Source organism: Cyrtonyx montezumae, unplaced genomic scaffold, assembly GCF_038088225.1.
Source record: "Cyrtonyx montezumae isolate F1298 unplaced genomic scaffold, pur_monq_1.0 scaffold_13, whole genome shotgun sequence".
Lineage (NCBI taxonomy): Eukaryota > Metazoa > Chordata > Aves > Galliformes > Odontophoridae > Cyrtonyx > Cyrtonyx montezumae.
Window position 1 is genome coordinate 24,985,140 of NW_027071859.1, and position 22,254 is coordinate 25,007,393.

Consider the following 22,254-nt stretch of genomic DNA (forward strand, 5'->3'; position numbering starts at 1 on the left):
ACAAGTAGCTCTCTCACTTCACTTACAGAATCACTAGAGCTTAGCAGCCTGTTTTCATATAGTTCACTAGTCCTGTGCATCATACATCCCACAGATGCTTAGACAACCTCTGAGGTGAGTATCTCGTTAGTTGACTCATTATATCCTAAATAACGACTCTATAATTAATCAGAATAACTGCCTCCTTTCTGCTGTAGAAGAGGACCACAAGAAATTCTAATTATTTTTGTACATCTCAGCTTCAACTTATAATTACAATGAAAAAACTGTTTATTGAGCTACTGTAATTATGGTATTTTAGAACATAACTTCCTCTACGAGTTGTTGGTTGTTTTTTTTTTTTTTTTTTTGTAGAAAGTATGAGCTATCTGAGTTGAAAAGAGATAGTACAGTGTTACATTCTCCCTCGAATGTAACACATCCATAATTCGACTACTTGTGCGTTACAGTATCTTCCTTTCCAGGAAGCAATCACAGTCTCAAGTTCTTCAGGCTTCTTTGTTCACCTAACCTCCTCCATAGTCTGAACAGTCATGGCTATTCTTCACTGCATAAGATCATCTAGTCCAACTGTCAACTCACCAACATCGTGCTAACTAAATCACATCCCTCAGTGAGGTATCTATACATTTCTTGAACACCTCCAGAGTCAGCTACTCCACCACTTCCTGGGCAGCCTGTGCCAGTGCTTGATCGCTCTGAGAGGAATTTTTCCCAAACATCCAACCTGAACCTCCCCTGGTGCAACTTGAGGCCATTACCTCCCATCCTATTACAAGTTATCTGGGAGAAGTGACTGACACACCTTGCCACAGCTTCATTTTGATAGTTGTAGAGAGCAGTAAGGTCACCCCCAAGCCACCTCTTCTCCCAACTAAATAATCTCAATTCTCCCGCTGCTCCCTTAAGACTTGTGCTCCAGTCCCCTCACCAGCTTCACTGCACATCTCTGAGCACACTTCAGGGCCTCAGTGTCTTCCTTTTAGTGAGGGGCCCACAGATGAACATAGTACTCAAGCCACATCCTCAGCAGTGCTCAAGTAAAAAGGGATGATCACCTCCCTGCTTCTGCTGGCATTACTATTTCTGATACAAATCATGATGCCCTTGGCAGTCTTGGCCACCTGGGCACACTGCTTTCTCATGTTCAGCCATATATCAGCTGATACCCCCAGATCCTTTTCTGTCATACAGAGTTAGAAAATATTCTGAGAAAATGTGTGGTTAGCTGAAGTGTATCACTGAGCCTAACAGACCTACGTACCTCATCTGAAGTAGCTTCAAATGTATTTAAGAGATTTTCAAACACTTCATCTTGCATTCTTCTAATATTTTCTAAAATAATATTACTTACCTGTAAACTTAGACAATTACTACAGAATGGCTCAATTTTAAGAAGTTTGAATCGAGACATGAACACTGGAAAGTTTATTTACATTAAAATCTTTTTTGTCCACTACATGACTAAAGCATCACATATTTGTCGATGTTTGCATTATAAGGCGACAGAGTTCCTCTACTAACACAGTGAAGTTAGCTCATATAGATTAAAAGAATTCTAGGAACAGGATTTGCTTGAGCAGTCCTTTCCTGATTCATTCGGATAACGTGAAAAAAGAAACACTACTGACTGAAACTGTAATTTTGCTTCAAGCAACCAACAAATGACATATTTCAGAAAATGTGATATTCCAATGATAAGAACTTTTTCCCTTGCAAAAATGATGTAAAAATGAAGCCAGCAGAAATTAAAAAAGATAGTGACAAGTGGCTGGCCAATTACTTTCAAATAATCATGACAACTGTGTTCAAACTAAAATATTTTTGAGAGTACTATTTATCACGTTAAGTAACTGATCATTAACGGCTACATCAGTAGTTACTACTCATTTCCCCCCCTCCATCAACACGCATATGAGCAGAATTTTTAATAACATACACCCATATACCAGTATAAACAGAATCTGTTCATACAATCTCTGATGAAGTTCTATTGTTACATCCACTGACTTTCCATAAAGTCAATCGATATTAACAAAACAAATACAAACTTTCTGTTGAATCTCAAGGTTAGAGGCTAGATATCAATATTTCATAGCTCTGAAATTAACTGCTGTGCTTCTTGCAACAATCTTAACATGAGGCAGGGTTTTTTGTTTTCGAAAAAGTTGTCGACAATAACATTTCAATCTCTGGGGAGAACAGTTTTGTTTGTCGTTTTACAAACACAGAGAAAAGGATGGCACTCACTCATGCCGTGATGGGAAAAAAAAAAATGTATTTCAAAGCAAAAGCCAGATTAGCTGACTCCTAAAGATGTATCACTTGTTTATTTGCAACAGGAGCATTGTTTCAGCAGTAGCAGAAGTGATGGAATTTCAGGGCACATCATAAATAAATCAATTAATTTTTGATTAAACAGTTTTAGCAGAGTACAATGTTTCAACAAATCATCTAAAATATAAAAAGTCACTGAGATAGATCAGTGGCACTGGGATGTCAAAGAAGCTTAAACTGCCTCCTCCTTCTCTGTCACTTCATCTCCACTGTATTTACCCTCAAATCCACACATGCACTAGATCAAATTAATAAGACCTGAGCTGAAAAAGCACTTGCTATTTTTCACTGATTTTAGGAACAGAGGAATATATACCTCTGCAATCATCCTCTGGTGAAAATATACTGGTAAAACTCATCTTACTGAAAGTCAAAATACTACTCATCTTCATATACTTTTCCTTCTGTAATATCTCTAGGGTACTTGAAGTTCTAGGCCCTGTATTTTGAGGTATTTTCCTGTTCTCCCGTGAACAGCTCTTCCCATTTAAAAAAAAGTGAACATTTATCCTATCGCCATGACACCCACCTTCTCTCCCTTCCCTTCTATGCCTCCAAAACAGTTTAAGCACAGTTTACTGTACTCTTTGGACAGACTCTGTAACATAGACCTTAACTTAGTGATGAAAGAGACATTATCCTTTATGTTTCCCCACCTTTAGCAAAGAGGAAATAATCATTTCCTTTCATCCAGCCAGTGCATATCTGGAGAGCAGAAACACTTCAGGCTGAGGAAGAACAAGTGTGAGTGTTCCTTTCTTAAAAGCAAACATATTCTACAAGGAGTTTGCAACGTGAACAGAAAACTGAGAAAAGCAGTGAGGGGGCACATAGCTGTACTTAAAAGGTGACAGCAAGATGTTTTCCAAGGGACTCAGTACAGACTAGACAGATTTTCTATTCCAAACAAAGCTTCTTAGTTTTAATCTACATAAGCCTTAGAGGATGCAAAAATTCATAGTCCTTACATAATTATAAAACTGAATTCCAGAAAGACACTGATTTTATAAGACTAAATATCACATAACCACACTTTCAAGTAGTTTGCCCTTCATTTGTTAGACATAATTCCACTTTACATAGAAAGACAATGAATACTGAAATCAGTGTCACATTAATGCAACAATCTCTTGATTTACCATGTCATGATAGAAGTCCTTTCTCACCAGTCTAGAAAATAAGCACTGTCTTCCTTCTGTCCTCTCTATCCTCAGTCACTTGTGCTCTCTCTAATTAACAGAAGTAGAACAATATATCCTTCTGACAAAATGATAGGTATGTTAATAGACTCTCACCAGAAAATAAGTTATGGACTAAATGCTCTATTTATATTTGCAGAAAAGATTATATCTGTGAAAAAAATACACAAAGTGAATAAAAGGGGGTATAAATAGACTGTATAATTAATAATCATTTCATAAATTTACAATTCCAAATATTTATAATGATTTTAAGTAAAAGGTAAACCAGCCATAATTACACAGAAAAATACAGATATATGAAAAAAGAAAATATATCACAAGTGCCCAGCTGCCCAAAAGATCTTTTTTGACTTCCTATCATATCTTTCATGACTTCTGTTCAAACAAACCTTTGCCCCCTGTCATCCCCCACAGTTATTGCAACTCATTTGAAGTCTCAACTCAGTAGTCTGTCTTTCAATCACTGCACTTTTTTTTTTTTAACTACAAAAACAGCTCTTGGTTCTTCACTTTGTTTCATGAGCCAACTCTCCCAATCTCTTCCCCACCTAGAATCTTGTTTAAACTCAGCTCCACTCTCTGTTTTCCACCTTCACTCTATTGCTCCATGGCAAAGTCTTCAAAAGCATCTATAGCTCTCTATCTAGCCTACAGGAGTTCAGAAATGTCATAGTAACCCACACAACATTTACTCACCTCATCTATCAAGCACAATTTCAGAGCAAATAATTAAACTATCTCTAATTGGCACATCTAATTTGTGACTGATCAAGCTAATACTTTTCCAAGTGGTCGTGCTCCCTCAGCCCTGTCTTAGTCTCTGTATTTTTCTCTTCCCATAGACAAATCCATTTCATAGCCTTTTTTGACAAGAAAGACAATATGAGCTTCTTCAGTATTTACTGTATTGCAAAAACTGTCATGATTACTGTTCTCATGAGGAAGCAAAAAAAATTAAGTTCTCTCAGCAAGACCAAATTTATAGAGGAAGAAGTTAAAACGGGATCCAGGTTCATAAAGAACTTTTCAGTTTATCTTCTTGTTGTTAAAGAGCAAGTCTCCTGGAACATGTTTCAAGTTCTTACAACTCATCATACCTCCACTCCGGAAACTTCAACTCCACGAGCTACAAATCGCAGAATTCAACATATAAGACAAAGAAGCTATACAACCTTCTCCATGAAAATCCTTATGTCAGAAGTTTTCCCTAGGAATATAATTCAACTGATTTAATGGCTTCTTTGCACTACACAGGAAACAAAAAATAAGGCGTGCGGTGAAGAGGAATGGCAAAGGGTAACATAACCAGTTGTTAAGAGCAGAGTTGTAAGGTCTTAAAGGAAGTGACTAAGCACTTGAAATAAAGGAGACAAATTGCAACTATTTAAAGCAGAAGAAAAGATAAAGTTACTGTAAAAGCACCAGAATATGTTGGCATTTCAAGGTAAAATTAATACACTGTTAAACTGCACTACAACAGATGAACAAAAGTTTTGTTTTTTTCCTTAAACACTCTTTATCAGATTCTAATGGCATCCAATCAAGAATTCAGCCAGACCTAGGATGGAATGTCAAATTTTGCCATGGGAAACAAAACCAGTCATATTGGTTGAGATCAGAAATCCCTGTTCTCCAGAAATACTTAAAATAAACAACACTAGAAAGGCGAGGACAGAAACAACATACATGCCTCTCTACTAGCCTCTTATTAATCTTCAGCTCAGATGAATATTCAATGGCATTCACACTAAAAACTCAGATATCCTTCTCTGATCATTTCTATGATTTAAGATAGGAAAACCCAAACCACAGACAATATTCAACATTTGGTATCTATGAAGCTAGAGGATTCCTCCTTAGTTATCTTAATTCCTAATACTTGTTTTGAACATTTATGATGATTACTCAGTACTGAGCTAACTTATTAATGCGAATACCAAATATTTGGGCTGAACCGGGCCAAAACAGTGACAACCAAGCAGAAATTCCAAACACTGCTCATTTAGTCTCTTCCCACATCAGGATTGATGTGAAACACATACACTGTTTCAGACATATAATAAACTTCATTATGTTATTCTATATATAGAGTCTCACCACATCACAAGGCTCTTCTAAAGTTCTTCAGTTGAATAATTTGATTTCTTGAACAAGCTTTTTCATTTCACTGGTTATTCTTTAGAGCATACCAGTTTGCACAACCTCACCACTGACTTCCATCTGCAGCAAAAGTTGGCTATTTTGCTGTCTTCCACACTTTAGCTTCCCCATCTCCTCAAGATCTTGTTAAAGGACTCAGCAAAAGCCTTCAAGAAGTCCAGGAAGTCCCCATCAATTGGATTACCTTTATCCAGATAGCAACTAACTATTCCAAATTGCACAGTGTGTTTTAGGGCATCATTTCTCTTTAAAAAGCATTAAATAAAGTTGTCTTCTCCTAACTGGAGATATTTACCTTCTGCAATACTTTAACATGATAGAAAATGCAGCAATTATAGCAGAGTAGCAAAGTCCTAAATTGCAATAAGTGCGGATATACTCAAACACAGCAGCTGTAGACACAGAAATGAAGAGAAAAAAGCTGCTTACCCTTAGAAGGCCTGAAATAGGCAGAGATCTTCAGCAAGACACACTTGTCTCCTCAGCTAACCCTTAACTGAAGTCTCAGAAATGGTGGATCCTGGTTTCACCCCTTCCAGTCACACTGACACACTGCATGCACCTGAGCTCCCTTGGGTTGGCCCTGCCTTCTCACCAAGTGCTCAATCACTGTTTCAGGCCATGACTTAGCATTTCCACTATACCTCTGTATTCACCATTTCACTAATTTTAATCTTAATGATCAGTTCTATTATCTCACCTGATAGAACACAGTAATAGTCTTGTGGCTTGTAGTTCCTTTATTCTGATGCCAGAAAAGCTTTTGAAAAAAAACAAAGACTTGTTTAAAACTAACTTGGCATTGAAGACACAGATTACTGATGTTCATTTTCTCAGGCTTTTCCGCTACAGTTGAAGAAGTTCATTTTGAAATTAATCTTTTAATGATTCACAGTGAAGAAGGGATCTGGGCTATCCAGGTTAAATGGTTCTCATAAGTGAAGACAGAACAAAGATCATACAGATGCAAAGACTAATTTCCATTCAGTCCAATTTTAGTTCAGCAATGGTTCTAGTGGCTCCATTACTCTTTTTTTTTTCTCCTTTATCCATCAACCTTACAAACTTGCTTACTGACATCCTGGCCTTGAAATACGAGAAGAAAACTTGTTGCTACATTAGACACACTTTGCCAGTTGTTCTTCAAAGCTTTTTTGAATTCCTTATGTTTTTTAATGGTTAGCCTGCCAGAGTTCCAGAATTTACTGCCTTCTATGTTCTTCATTAAATACAATATTTATCCATGTCAATTTCCTATGGCTTTTTAGTACTCTGTGTGGATACAATCTCTAACATTGCTGCTTTAGATGTACAACAAAGACTACTTAATACTCAGAAAGGAAGGGCCCAACTTTCTAGTGCTGCAATTAGAACTCTCAGAAGAACAGAATTCTTGACTGTTCCCATCCAGGTATGGTTCCATAGTTTATGGAAGGGATTCAAAATGCAAACATGAATTAGTTAGAAACAGGGCCAAGTGAGCCATAGCTCACTAGATTCTACTCTCCTCCCTTTCTTAAGTTATTCCAAGAAATTGTATTAGAATGGGAAATGCTAAATGCCTGCATTCTTTAAAGTGCAAATTTTTATCTTTACAGCCTGTGATACTTGATACCCATTAATTCAAGAATGACAGAAGATTAAATCAACACCAAAGTGCACCACTACCAGTATGCTGTATAAACAGTAAAACACCAGGCACATGTAAGCTAATATGGAACCTGGGCTTTGATCACACTGAGAAGAAAGTTATATGTAACTTGACAGCTAAGATGGCAATGTGAAATAGTCTCATTAACTATTATTCTTTGAAAATACATGACAGGTGTGTGTCTTCATTTATTTTTAATTTCACTCTCAACTGCCATGCACAGATTATTCAAGAAATATCCCATATATATTAATACTATCAGTAAGCACAATATATGTTAATATTAGAAAATAAAAATTATATAAAATGGAAACCTAGCCTTATAAAAACCTCAACTCTGAAGGAACTATAGGAACAGTTTCAGAAGTCCTATCTGATTTTGCACTTTCAGGTATTGTACATACATTTCTAAGCATTCTGAATTTCAGTAAGAATCCAATAAGGTTAAAGGGCTTTTTTTTTTTTTTTTTAAGTATTATTCACTGTTATAGAAAGGCATTTTCTAACATACCTCTAAGAAGTTCTAACTTATAATCAAGATACAATAAGAAAGGAGAAAAATCCCCAGTGCTTTCAAATCCTCATATTCTATAGTAAGAATATAGGATAACATATAGATAATATAGTAAGAATAAAGGAAAACATGGGATTCCATTTTCCCAGAAGGAGACTTTTAGCGAGATTAATAATCTAGGAGTGTTGCAAATCATTTGTGTGTACAAAGGCTACCAAAATATAAGAAAAGCAAAGGAAGACTCAGATCACATGGAATGTGTTAATTCATACACGGTACACTGTCGGGTGAATATCCTGAAAGAATAGCACCCACATAAAATTATGAAGGTGGATGGTACACTTTTGTATGGCTTATCCAGATGGCATAAAGACAAACAATAAATTGGGAAAGACTCACCTGTCACTGATGACCAAGGCTCTCCTGGAACTCCACAGGGAAGGGATCTCTAATTAGATCCTTCCCCAGTGGTGGACAGCCCTTAAATGGGGTCTGGGAGAGGTGGAGCCAGACTCCACCCCTTCCAATCAAACAGGTGCATTGCCTTCACCTGTGCTCCTGCAGCTGACTCAGTGCTTGCCTCAGGTGATCAATCAGTGGTTCAGGCCATGATTCAACAGTTCCCATACTCCACACTCAAGATCATGTAGATATTGCAAGTGTGAGAAACTGAAAACTTGCAATAAAGAGAAAAAAGGTTCAGGAAAATAATGCTTGAATACATTACTTTGAGATGCTACCACTTACCCTGAAGGATAAGTAGCAGCATATATCAGTTTAAGTACATTAGCAAGAAGTATTCAAAACATTTTAGGAATACTATCAAGCAAATTTAGACACTGAAGCTATGTAGATGAATAAAAGAAATTCAAACACAAGCATGTTCCATCAAAGGACAGAGCTCCAAATATTTCTCCAAGTAAACAGGCTGCCTCAGATGATCTCTGTGTAATCATGTTTTCTGTTGCCTGAGGAAAGCCTGTGGCCAAAACTCTAATTTGCCTGTTTCTTGAAGATGTATTTTCTTAAAATTCAGTATCACCAGGAGGAGACATAATGACAATTCCTTATCATGAAGTGTTCAATTTATTCACAATATAGGCACAAGTATAACTACATTCTGTGGCTGCTGTACTCAGTTTGTTATGCTCCTGAACAAAAAGTTGGCAACATTTAGAATGCTGTTAGGGTGAATAACTGGTCATAATGAACATACTACAGTAAATATTAAAAGAAACAAAAACTTAAAGGATGAATGTCTAACTAAGGCATTCCCATATTTATGTAAATTAGCAAAGTTCATGTGGACTACTGATCATAAACAAGTATAAATTCTGAGGTTTCGCCAAGACCTTGTCATGGCTCATTATTTTAAGCAATTTCTGAAGTTCTTGTCTTTAAGTGAAGTTAACACAGTATAATAGTTCTCTGCATAATTTTGAGATAGTATATTCAATGTGAAAAAGAAAAATCCAAAGAGGTCGGAATGGAAAAAAAATCCCATTAACTAAGGAATTTGTGATGTCAGTATTACACAACTTTGCTCTTTTTTTCAGTCTTCAAATGGAAACTACCTTTCAACATGATGGCTCTCCCGGAGTCTTAGATTAAAAAAAAAAAAGAACTATGAGAGAAAAAAACCAAAATCTGAATCAACAATTCAGCATTTTAGAGGTGGTCAGAATAATAACTCAGCACAGCATAATTGCTGTCAGGTTATCTATTTCCTTTGTACATTTGAAGTTCCAAAAAAAATAAAATTGAAAAGGCATACGATTATCACAAGAAAAAAAAACAAGGCACACACCTTAAAAGTAACTTAAGAATTAGATACCATAGTAGACATATCCACTTCAAAGTCATGATGTGGGAAAATAAGAGAAATACTATCACTTTTTATCCCCCCATGTCATCGTGTCATTTTAATATAAATTAAGATAAAGTAAATGGAGTAAGTGAGCCCACTCCCTAATGCAGTTCTTCATTCCCTTCTCTTTCAATCTTACTCTTTTTTTTTTTTTATTGAATTTAAAACTCAGTTTGAATTGTATTTTGGCCAAAAATACAAAATATTAAAAATCAATTTAGTAAAAATAGGTGTCTTGGAGCCTAGAATAACTTCTGCTATAACCAAATTCACTTATTTTTCTTTTCAAGGAACACTGAATGGTCTCCAGTAATTAAGGAAAATGTTAATAATCAGTTCTCTTCAAGAAAGGAGAAAAACATGAACATTTGAATATTCAGACTGAAAAATAAGGAATCAGGAGAAACTAAAAAAACTTTGTCAAAAATGTACATGGAAATACTCTGCCCAAATATTCAAAATATTTATGGACACACTGCTATCCCTTTAAGAAGCACTGTATTGGAAGAGAACTACTGTTTCTTAAGAAAAAATATTCTGATTTTTTTCATTCCTACTCCTATCCTGCAGTAAACTCTAGATTTCTAACTCACACTTAAGTGAATATATTCTGTTTTTTCCCTCCAAACTTTTCTGTGTCATTTACTGAAATACTAAATACATTCTGAACACTACAGAAGTTGCTTGTAATAGATATAATGACTAAAATTGATACTTTAGAGAGTTTCTTTGCTATTTGGAATATATGACATCGCAAACATACAAACTGTTATGTAACTAAGGATTAACATCCTTACCTTTGGCCACCTTAGAAAGAAATGAAGTTATAAACTATGCCAAGAGAGGCTAACATTTATCTTTTCCTCCAATATAGAAAAAGGTACTCAAAAGTTATAGGTTAGAACCTTTAGTTGTAGAGATTTAATTTCAGACAACAGAAAGGTTGCAATATTTTTGTTTTGGTATATTCTTGACCATTCAGGTATGCAGAAAAGGCAACAGTCCAACATCTTTTCAGCTATCCTATTCATCCTCTCCTGTCAATGGAAGTCCTCTGATAACTTTTTAGTTACACATGCCCTAAAAATGCTAGGAAAAAAGGCATACAGAGGTATTTAAAGTACTCCTGAGACAGTGCTGAGACAACACACCCTAGAGAGAATATGGTCCAACTCCATATTGTGTACTTACTAATAGGGAAAAAATGTATTTTATTTTCAGAAGGAAATAAAGAATAGCTATGCACAACAAATTGCTGGACAGGCCAAGTTAAGCCACAGGGCAACATACTGTTAATCAGGCATAATCATCTCAAGAGTATTGAGTAATCAGTTCAGTCTTTATGACAAAGTGACCCATGTGACATCAGAGGAAAAGCCAGGATTGGCTTATGAAGTCATTTTATGTTTCCCATAATTGCACATAAATATTTACTGGCTACTTGAAATAAGATAACCCCCTGGCCAAAGGTCTGAGGTGCATAACCCACCCTTGCTCACAATTTTACACGCCTGTTAAAATTAGATATACAAAAACAGTAAAACTGTGAATCTACATGACCCGTCCTCCCTAAGAAGACTACAGCTTTACACACAAGGATTCTTTTTTCCACCTTAGTAAATAAATACATAATTACAATTAATATTTTGGAAGAAACTGGTTTTCCTGAGGACCAAAAATCTGTCATACCATTTCAGGGCTCTCCCTTAAACTTGTCATCCTGAATACTCTCACATTCTCAATTAGTTTTATGCTTGTTTCTTATATACCATTATTTCAGTGTCCATGCACTTTTGATTACCCTGCCCTGATTCTCCAGGCTCCCACACTCATCTACCTCATGCACTTTCTTATCACCTTCCTGTAGGAACCATTTATCAGGCAGTGTCTGTACTACCTGAATGCTGCTAAATCATCCTTGAGGATTACCTAACTCCAAAGCATCTATTAGTATTTTTGTACACTAACCTGAACATTTCATATTATATCAAGTAATAAGACTATTCAAATAAATAACTACAGAAATTCTTAACAGGGGGTTATCTAGACTCTAAAATCTTTGCTATAATTTTTCTACTACATAAATTATTATTATTTTGAATATATTCAACATTTGGGATTAAGAGCAAAGCAGGAAGAAATTCAGTATTTATGCTAACTACTCTAAACTTTAAATACCAGTTGCACGGAGCTCCTAGTACTATCCTGCAAAGAAAATTAAACAGTTTTTAGGCTAAACATAGCCTACAGAACAACTGAAATTTCAGACTACTAGAACACTCCTGTGCATATTCTTCACTATCCTTATGAACACTATTATTACCATACAAATGCATTGTAGTTCTTATAATCCAAAAACACGCAAGCTAAACCAACATAAATACAGCAGAAAACTTAACACAGAATTATTCAATGAAGACAGGTAACTCTTACGAGTTACTGTAAAAAGAAATCAGAGTTTCAGTCAGTACCAAACCACAGATGGCATTCTCCTAGTTTCCACTGACTTTGAAACTCTGAATGACAGGAGCTGCTGACTTTTATATATACCAGTCTTAAGGTGGCCTCTATGTTCCTACCACTCAAAATCTGCAGTAATTCTCATGTGTGCCAAGGTATTTTTTCACCAGTATTACAATACTCCCTGCTGTCAACTATCATTGTCTTAACAACCTCTGTGCAGAAGGACAACAGAAACTAAAGACACCACTTAAACATACTGGAACACTTCTGATGGTTAAAAGGCTGAATATAGTTGTCCAGCTTGGGCAGTTCATGGGAAATTTCACCCATCATAGGTAAGAATCTGGCATTTATAAGCACTGTCTTTTTTAAGACAACAATATCCTATTTAAGTTAGCATAACCATTTTATAAAGCTAGACCTAATTACATTTTGAGAGATATGCACGGTTCTGATTGAAGAGTTTATTTTGTAATTATATTTTGTATTGATCTGAGTCACTGTGATCAGTAATGCTTCCACTATAGAAGTATCCTTGTATGCAATCTTCTTGAAAAATCTGCTCATTAATTTTCATGGAAATTAGTCAGTACACTCAACTGTCAGATAACACAGAATTATATGAATAAGTTTCTCATGATAGTTTAAAAAAATCATTAGTAAAATTGCTACCTGATATGTTAACGAAGCTGCTACACTTCTTTGAATTTTATATTATTATGTCTTCTGTTGACATGGAGTACACAAAGTGAAAAAAAAAATGAAAAATCAAGGTAACATTGAAAATGAAATGAAAAATGAACATAAAAATGAGATGAAATAATTTAATAGACTGGCTTAACTGATCTCAACTTTCCTCTGACTAAACAGTACATAATGAAATCGGTGAAAACGCGAAGGATTTCTATTTAGTCAGAACCATTAAATTATTTTAGTAGTAGACTTTCTTTAGCCTTTCTGTGAAGGTTCAAATGTCCCATTGTGAGATCAACGATAGTTCTGTGCTCTTCTGTTAGAGTCATACTAATTTCTCACTTCAGTAATCACACTTTCTTAAAAGTGAGTCATGAATGCTCTAACACTGTGGGCTCTACACATATTTGATTAAGATAATAAAAAATTAAAATTTATTCCTTCTATACTTTTGTCATGGTTTTATGATTTTTGGTATTAGTATTCCACATTATAACATCATGTAGTGCATTAAGAGTTAAAGAGTTAATGCTCCAGCTCCATCGATCATCGGCAGTTAAGGGTATACCTATCTCAAAAGAGAAGAACTACGATCCCCAGAGGGCTTTGCATTGCTTTGTATTTTTATGTCTTCTGCTCAGAGGGAAAGAAAAACTGTCTGCGATCACAGGACACTCTCCTTTGGGATCGACTCAGCAGTGGGTGCTCGCTGCCATCTTGCATTCAATGTTTAGCATAAGGCCTTCGGTTTATCAGACACTCTCTCTTGCTCATTTTATTTGATTTATTAGCTTCAATTCCAATTATATTGTATTATATTGTGTTATTTTGCTTTCTGATATCTTATTTAGTAAATTAGCTTTCCTCCTCAGATCGTTGCTGCTGTTTTGTTCCTAGGCCCATCTCCCTTCTCCCTTTTCCCCCTTTCCCCTTTCCCCGGGTGTGGGTTTGTGGGTCCCCTGCACCAATTGTCACAGAACCAGGCCGATCCAGACCATGAACCGTTGACAACATTCTTAGATTTTTCTTCGAAATTTCACAGTAATAGAGTACATCTCCCCACTATCACCATTTATTAGATCTTAAGGGATTCATCTGAAAAACTGATCCTGCACTGACAATTAGCCACATCTTTTTCTCTGATTTCCTGACCATTCCCTGATCATCGTGCAGTAAGTTATGATAGATTACATGACAAAATTGAAAGTATGACATTAACAAATTATTAAAGGTGACTTGTTTTTCCTGTCTAAACAATTTTTAAAGATAACTGAAGCATTATTTATTATGCAGGTATAGCATGGTATTGAGATGAATATTAAAAATTATTGAACTAAGTATTTATTGAAGTAAGGTAAAACAGCATTTTCAAAAGGAACAAAATAATTTTCAGTGCAACTAAACTACTAAGAACAGTTCAAATGGGTAGTAGAAAATATATCTGGCTGTATCAGGGTACTTGTAGGGTGAATAACCCTAAGGAATAGTACTCAGAGGGAACAGCACAAAGGATGAGAGGATAGTATATTTTCATTAGGCTTTATATAGATGGCACAGATTACTGGTAAATAGAGAGTGGCTCACCTTTTCCAATGGTCAAGGCTCACCAATAACTCCACTAGGAAGGGATCCACAACAAGAGATCCATCCCCAGTGCTGGTCAGCCTTTAAATGGGGTCTGGGAGAGATGGAGCCAGACTCCACCCCTCCCAATCACACAGGTACATTACCTTCACCTGTGCCCCTGCAGCTGACTCAGTGCTTGCCTCAGGTGGTCAATCAGTGGTTCAGGCCGTGATTCAACACTGAATGTCTATGTGTATGGACATGTCTCAATGTCTGTACATGTATTTTATAAACTTTGTATAATGTAGGGTATGTGTTCATCCAATTTATATAACTCACATATGTAGATATATTAGTAGGCTACTCTGAAATTAATGGCTCTTATTTGTTTCCATGGAAACTACAACAGATACAGCAAGCAAAATACTCAATAGAGCAAGTCCTCTGCTACACAGAAAATTTTCAACATAGTCACCACCATGAGCTATGATTTTTTTCCAGCAAGGAACAATAGCCTGCATGCTGCACTCATACAAATGTGCACCAGTGGAGGCAATCCACTGTCAATGTCACCATTGCTGAAATGCGTCACCCACTGCATCGCTGTGCATGCAGCCATTGTTCGGTCTCCATAAACATTCAGCAAGCCTCAATGAATATAAATAGGTGCATTTTTTGCATGCGGAGGGATTCAGTAATACCTATTTGCTTCATAAACACTTCTATGTCAGATGCCATTTTGTCACTGACACTCTGCTGCCATCTGTGACATGGCAACAAAATCTAACAGAATAATGCTGGGAAGGTTCAAACTCTACTGCCATACCACCAACATCTGCCTCTGACATCATGGGCCAACACAATACAATACGAAGTGTTACTTTTGTAGGAGTCTTTTTACACTGCAGAATCTTCATGTACTCATTTTCATTCTCATACAAAAACTTAGAAATAAATTATGTATCCTTAAAAAAACCCAAACATTTATTTTCATTTGTTTATTTTTCTTGTTATAGCACTCATATGCATAGAATTTCCTCTTTATTTTGCTTGCCTAAGCCTGAAGAGCAAGCAATCAGAGTAAAAAAAAACAAAACTAGGTAACATCAATTTACAGATTGTCAAAATGCTTTTGCTTGCAGGTACCAGTTTGCTCAAAGAAAAACAGAAACTGGCCAGGCTTGCATTAACCTGTCCTCGGTCAGATCACTTGGGACAGTGACTGCTTTTGATAGAGATATGGAAAGCTACCATGCTGAAGCTTCCAGCTTTTACAAATACAGTAAATACAAAACTGTGAATGTTTCAGTGCATTCACTTGGCATGAAATTCTGCATTAATCTACACAGGTGGCATCTTAACTATGTTAAAATTATTTCCTTCCTTGATATACCAGGTATAACAAGATGCTTCTAAACTCAGCATATTATTACAGCAACTAAGAACAGGGAAACTAAACATAATGGACTGAATAATGCTATCTGGCAGAACTGATAAAAAATAAAGTTTAAAATAATCATGAAAGTGATAGCAGCTCTAGTGAATGTAGCAGACACAAACCAATATGATAAAACAGAATTACAAAGTAAAAGTGTAAAAAAAAAAATTTAAACAGTTTCCAGGAACCTCAGCACATATTGTTTCATATAAACAGACAGAACTTGATTAAGGAGAAGGATGGAAAAGCATTTCTTTATAATGGGAATCTCTGTGCTGAAAACAACAAAAGCTCTGAATTTTGCTTTCATCTAAGAGTGTTTAATTAATAAGAAATGAATAGGAGTAAGTGAGAAATAAAAGATTTGTCAGAGAAAAATTTTATAAGGTTTGCAGTACGTGCCAATTCGACTACTACTAATTCCGTTTTCAGATGTCCCTTTGAACGCTGCACATTTTTGGGAGATATTAATATATATAACATACACTTTCCATATATCATACCAACTAGGCGATAGCAATACGTAGTGCAGTTGAAGGATGAAAATCCAGTCCAGTAAAGTATGATTTTTATGTATTTTAGTCTCCATTAATAATAAAAGTAAAACCATGTATTTTATCTGTAGAAGCTCTAGCTCTCTGAGATGTGTTGTTACCACTGATTTCTCGTTATGCTACTTTGAGTCTTCTAGGCATGTGACCTTTGCTGTCCACACATTTTAACAGAAAAGTCAGCCTAACAGTCAGCTCCTTTTCCAAAACCAGAACTAGATAAGAAGAATATAATACACAAAAGGGTTAGATAAGTAGGCAGTGGGGTGGACTGAAAACTGTCTGACTGGCAGAGCTCAGAGGGTTATAATCAGTGGTGCAGACTAGATGGAAGTCTGTAACTAGCAGTGTTCCCCACGGATCAGTGCTGGGTTCTGTCTTGTTCAACATCTTCATCAATGACCTTGATGAGGGGATACAGTACACCCTCAGCAAGTTTGCTGATGACACAAAGCTGGGATGAGTAACTAACACAACTGAAGGCTGTGCTGCCATTTAACAAGACTTGGACAAACTAGAGAGCTGGGCAGAGAGGAAATTGATGAGGGGTTCAACAAAACCAAGTGTAGAGTCTTGCACCTGGGGAAGAATAATTGCATGCACTACCACAGGCTAGGCGCTGACCTGCTGGAGAGGAGCTCTGCAGAGAAAGACCTGAGTGTCTTGGGGGGCAACAGTCTGGTCATGGTCCTCATGGTCAAGAAGGCTAATGGTATTCTGGGATATATTAAAACAGCATGGCCAGCAGTTCGAGGGAGTTGATCTTCCCCATCTACTCTACTGCAGTGAGATCACATCTGGAACACTGTGTCAAGATCTGGGCCCCCAAGTTCAAAAAATACAGGAATCCCTTAGAAAGAGTTCAGCAGAAGGTGACAGAGATGATTAACATTGTCCAAAGGAATGCCATGAAGATGTTCAGAGGGCTAGAACACTTCCCCTACAAAGTCAGACTGAGAGAGCTGGGGCTTTTCAGCCTAGAGAAGAGAAGGATCTGAGGAGACCATATAGTGGCCCTCCAGTACTGGAAGGGGGCCTACAGGAAGGCTGGAGAGTAGCTGATTTTAAACTAGAAGAGAGTAGATTTAGACTAGATAATAGTAAGAAATTCTTTACTGTGAGGATGGTGAGACTCTGGAACAGGCTGCCCAGTGAGGTTGCAGATGCCCCCTCCCTTTCCACCTTAATCTAGTAGTTATTCACTTGATTTTGAACTTCTGTGTTGAATCATATCTTGACCAGTTAGCAATACACAAGAAAATAAGACCTGCTTGGACAACTTGGCCTCGTGAACATAAGGGCACTACCTCATACTTAACTCTAGTACTTATAGTTTTTTGTATGTTCTTCTAAATACGACCTTATTTCTGAATGAGTTATAAGGTGTCGTATCTAATGAACAAGCATCTTGTAACTGTGACAGATACCTTTACCTTTTAAACAAAGGTACATTGCATGCGGAGGGATTCGGTAATACCTATTTGCTTCATACACACTTCTATGTCAGATGCCATTTTGTCACTGACACTCTGCTGCTATCTGTGACACGGCAACAAAATCTAACAGAATAATGCTGGGAAGGTTCAAACTCTACTGCCATACCACCAACATCTGCCTCTGACATCCTGGGCCAACACAATACAATAGGAATATTGTATTGTGTTGGCCCATGATGACCCAAAACAAAGGTAAAAGTGTCTGTCACAGTTACAAGATGCTTGTTCACCACTTCAAAAACTTGTTTGAATAGAGATGAGAAACTCCAGAGAGGACATCAGTTGATAAAGGCCTGAAACTGAGCAGTCTGAAGATAAGTGGTCAAGTCTGGGTAAAAGTGTTTACATTCACAAGAAGTTCCTTAACATGCACAACGATTAATATAATGTAAGGGAGAACTTAAAGCAGGATAGCTGGTAAAAGATAAATGCTTTGCTAATAATATTGTATGAATTTATATTTTCAGACAGTTTGTACTGGTAAGAATGAGCAACATAACTAACATTACTTGTCACTAAGAAGTACTGGGATTGAAAATCTTTCAGGTTATTTAACCAGTAGGCCTGTAAATGAGGCTTCTATAGGCAGTAGATATAAATTAAGAGCACTCGACTAGTTAATATTTGAAAATATTTTTAAATCTTACTTGAGTTTATAAGTAGACATGTTTTGAACTCAGATCTACTATTTACTACGTGACTTAGGGTTAACCCTTGAAATACACTACTTCAGTGTTCACTGAAGAAGACCAAATAAGGAATAGATATCCATAAGTGGATCCTACAGTATGGAATCCAGTGATTGTTAAATTTCCTCTGTTGTCAGTTGCTTAACAGTAGTTGATCTTTTTGGCAAGTCTTTTAGAAAACTTGAGTATTGAAAATGTTGATTCTGAAGAGATAGTCTGGGAAGGACAAAAAATGTCAAATATTATCAATCAAAACACAGAAAGTGAGTATATGTGATTCCTGTGAAGACAAAGGCAGCACAGACAGTCCTATCAGTGTGTGTATTTTCTGCAGTGGGATACAAGGATGAATTTCTTTGAACTCCACTGATGATGCTATTCAGACAGATGAAGAAAATAAATACCCAGAAGTAATAGCAGTAGCTCCCATTAGTGCATAGTAGCTATTTAATATAGCTGAGTTCATCCAAAATGCCTCATAAAACGGAGACTGTTTGCTGTGCAGAACTTGGTCTGGGAATACATCAAAGAGTTTTATTCCAGTCAAAGAATATCTTGCTCATATCTGGCTTAATTCACTTAAAGAATCAGTAGACCGTGATTTAATATTTGCAAGTCTCTGGCTGATGGATGAAAAAGTAATAGCTAGATATTAACTAGGAAGAGATGTTTGCATTTGTGTCATGAATAACTAACGAAGTAAGAAGAGATTTCTGTTTTTAAATAAATATCTTAGTAGGGGAATCAGAAATTATTGAAGGACTTTCCAATCTCTATTGCTCTTCTGATACTGAAAAGACATCTGATAATTCTTCAGGATTCTTTCTCCAACAACCTAGAGAGAACTAGCGGCATGCTTGTTGAAGCATTAGTAAACTGTAATCCATGGGAGAGCAATGACTTGCAATTAAATTCTCTTGAAGCCTCTGGAATGTTACTAATTACTGAACGTGTCTCTGGCAGACAAAGGAACAATCTGGTGCTACTCCAGTGATTAAAGTTGTGTAAGAAAAACAGAAAGTGTGATAAATGAGATACTATCATAATTATACTAGGAAATAAGTACTAACTTACATGTGTGGAAGTATCAGTAGCCACATGTGGTACAAGTGTGATATTAGTCTTTATTTTTACTGAGCTGAACAGCAAAACAACATGTGAAGAGATAACATCTGTTGACTTTTCTATCCTAATCACTGTTTAACTCTGAATTGATAGTTAGTCCTCCTAGTTTCTAGCTTAGCTTAGCCAGATTGGTGATCAGAAGTATCTCCCAGTTAAAAATTCATGCTTTTTTATATGTTGCCGCAGTTTTATGATTTTTGTTATAATATTGATATTCCACATCATAACATCATGTAGTTTATTGGGAGTTAAAGAGTTAATGCTCCAGCTCTGTGGATCATCGATAGTTATGGATATGCCTGTCTCAAAAGAGAAGAACTGCATTCCCCAGAGGACTGTACGATGCTTTGCATTTTTACGTGTTTCAACTCAGAGGGAAAGATAAAAACTGTCTGCAGTCACGGGACTCTCTTCCCTTCAGGACCGGGCTCAGCAGTGGGTGTTTGTTGCAGCCGTCCGCCTTCAGCGTTAGCGTAAGGCCTTCGGTTTATCGGACACTTTCTCTTGCTCATTTTATTTGATTCATTAGCCTCGATTCCAATTATATTGTATTATATTGTATTGTTTTCCTTTCTAATATCTTATTTAGTAAATTATCTTTCCTCCTCAGATCATTGCCGCTGTTTTGTTCCTAGGCCCACCTCCCTTATCCCTTTTCCTCCCTTTTCCCCTTCCTCTTCCCTGGGGTGTGGGCCTGTGGGTTCCCTGCCTCAATCGTCACAGTACAGGGTCAAACCGGCCTGCAAAGCGGTGACATATGTATATATGGATTAAGAAGTTAAGAAAGGAAGGAAAAGTGAGCAGGAAAAGAGAGCAAAGGAGAAAAAAAAAAAAAAAGGATGCCCAAGCAAATTCATTCTGCAGCAAATTACATGACCACTAACCTCATTCAGTCTTACCGAAGTATTATATAGCAGATACAACTCTGTAAATCATATTTTTAATAAAAGCATAGAAATGGTTTTAGTGACCTCAAGAGCTGAGTAAACACAAACCCTCTCATTATTCATATTTTGTATGAGGGCCAGCACCAGAATAAATGGCACAGCTCAGAGCAGATGTATTAAATTTTCTAAATCCATTGCTGCTGTGAATCAGTATAAAACGAATGAATTACACATCATATCCATTGAGAACACCAGTAAACTAGATGACATGATATCTGGAAGAGGTACAGATGTAACTGCATTTAGTAACTGCATTTTTTTGTCAGCCTCATTACCTAGAAAGACTATTACCTATTAAGAAGATGAGCAAAACAAACCACTGTGAAGGCATACCTTCAAAAAGACTAGTCTGTACAGAAATCAAATACTCAGTAAAACTTACAAAAATAAAAACAGAAATCCTGGCCTACAAGTAAATACTTCAAAAGAGTTTATAATCAAAATATTCTGAAAAAAAAAAATGTATAAGGACAAAGACTTGTATGCTGTGTGTATAACACCATATGACAATGAAGATGCAATCTTCAAAACAAACTGTTACACCCGGTGTTGACTTAAAAAAAAAAAAATATATATATATATATATATATAAAATAAAAGGAAAGAATAGGGACAATGTTGAGATTCCCCAAAAGAACACACTAAAGGCAGTCAGAATGGTAGATATACTGAGTGGCTTGCTTCAGACATTTTTAGTGAAAAAAACATCTAGATGCACAAAAAAATAAGCACTCAGAAAAGATGTGAACTTGAAAAAGAAAAACAAAGCCTCCAGAGAGTAAAGTAAATTACTTTGGAAGAAAGAAGGGAAGACTGGCATTAGGGTCACAGAGAGCTGAACATTATATGAGGCACATGAAATTTTACTCTCAAAGAAAACTGAAATCCAAGCTAAGAGCAAGTGCAGTTTTCCTTGCTGGGTATGCAAGATGTTGGAGAAAAATATTCCATAAAAGAGCAATTTTCAAATTATGTATAAATATGTAATTAAGAAAGGACAGTGGGATAAAGTACAAGAACAAAGAATAGTATAGGAAATGAAAAACAACATACTGAAGAAGAAAATAAACACACTTTGAATATTCTTACCATGTTAAAAAAGCACTAACAGGGAAAGAAGCTTGATATATGCATGACTCAAAAGCATATTTTTCTTACCTTGGGCCACCTCTTCTGTATGAAAATCAGGGATTGCATGTTTAGACCAAAGTTCCATAGACACAGCTAAGGCTGATGGAAGGTCATTATCTAAAATTTCAGTAGGAAACAATTCAGCCATTTCAGTTTTCTTACTTTGGAGGATAGTAGGTAAACAGGTGATATTGTTTATTCCATCAACGCAAAGAAATCCAATGGAGCAGGATTGTATAAGGCAATCATTGTAATTAAGTTCACAGCTTCGTCCCTGAAAGAGAATTTTTAAAAAGCCATTTTTGAAGGCAATTTGCATTTCATAGTCATGTTAGTTCAAATTATTGCTTTCTTTTGATTCTAAAGCGTTGTTTGCTTATATTTAAATGTTCACATTTTCAAAAGCAAATCTAATCAACTGGAA

General features: G+C 36.3%; 1 protein-coding gene across 1 annotated transcript in view; it reads right to left on the minus strand.

Moving 5' to 3' along the window:
• Window positions 1-22,254, minus strand: part of EYS (eyes shut homolog) — a 718,119-nt gene that overhangs the window by 301,395 nt on the left and 394,470 nt on the right. Inside the window, exon 31 of the mRNA XM_065730862.1 lies at window positions 21,858-22,104. Coding sequence (XP_065586934.1) covers window positions 21,858-22,104 — 247 coding nt within the window. The remainder of the gene's footprint in view (window positions 1-21,857; window positions 22,105-22,254) is intronic.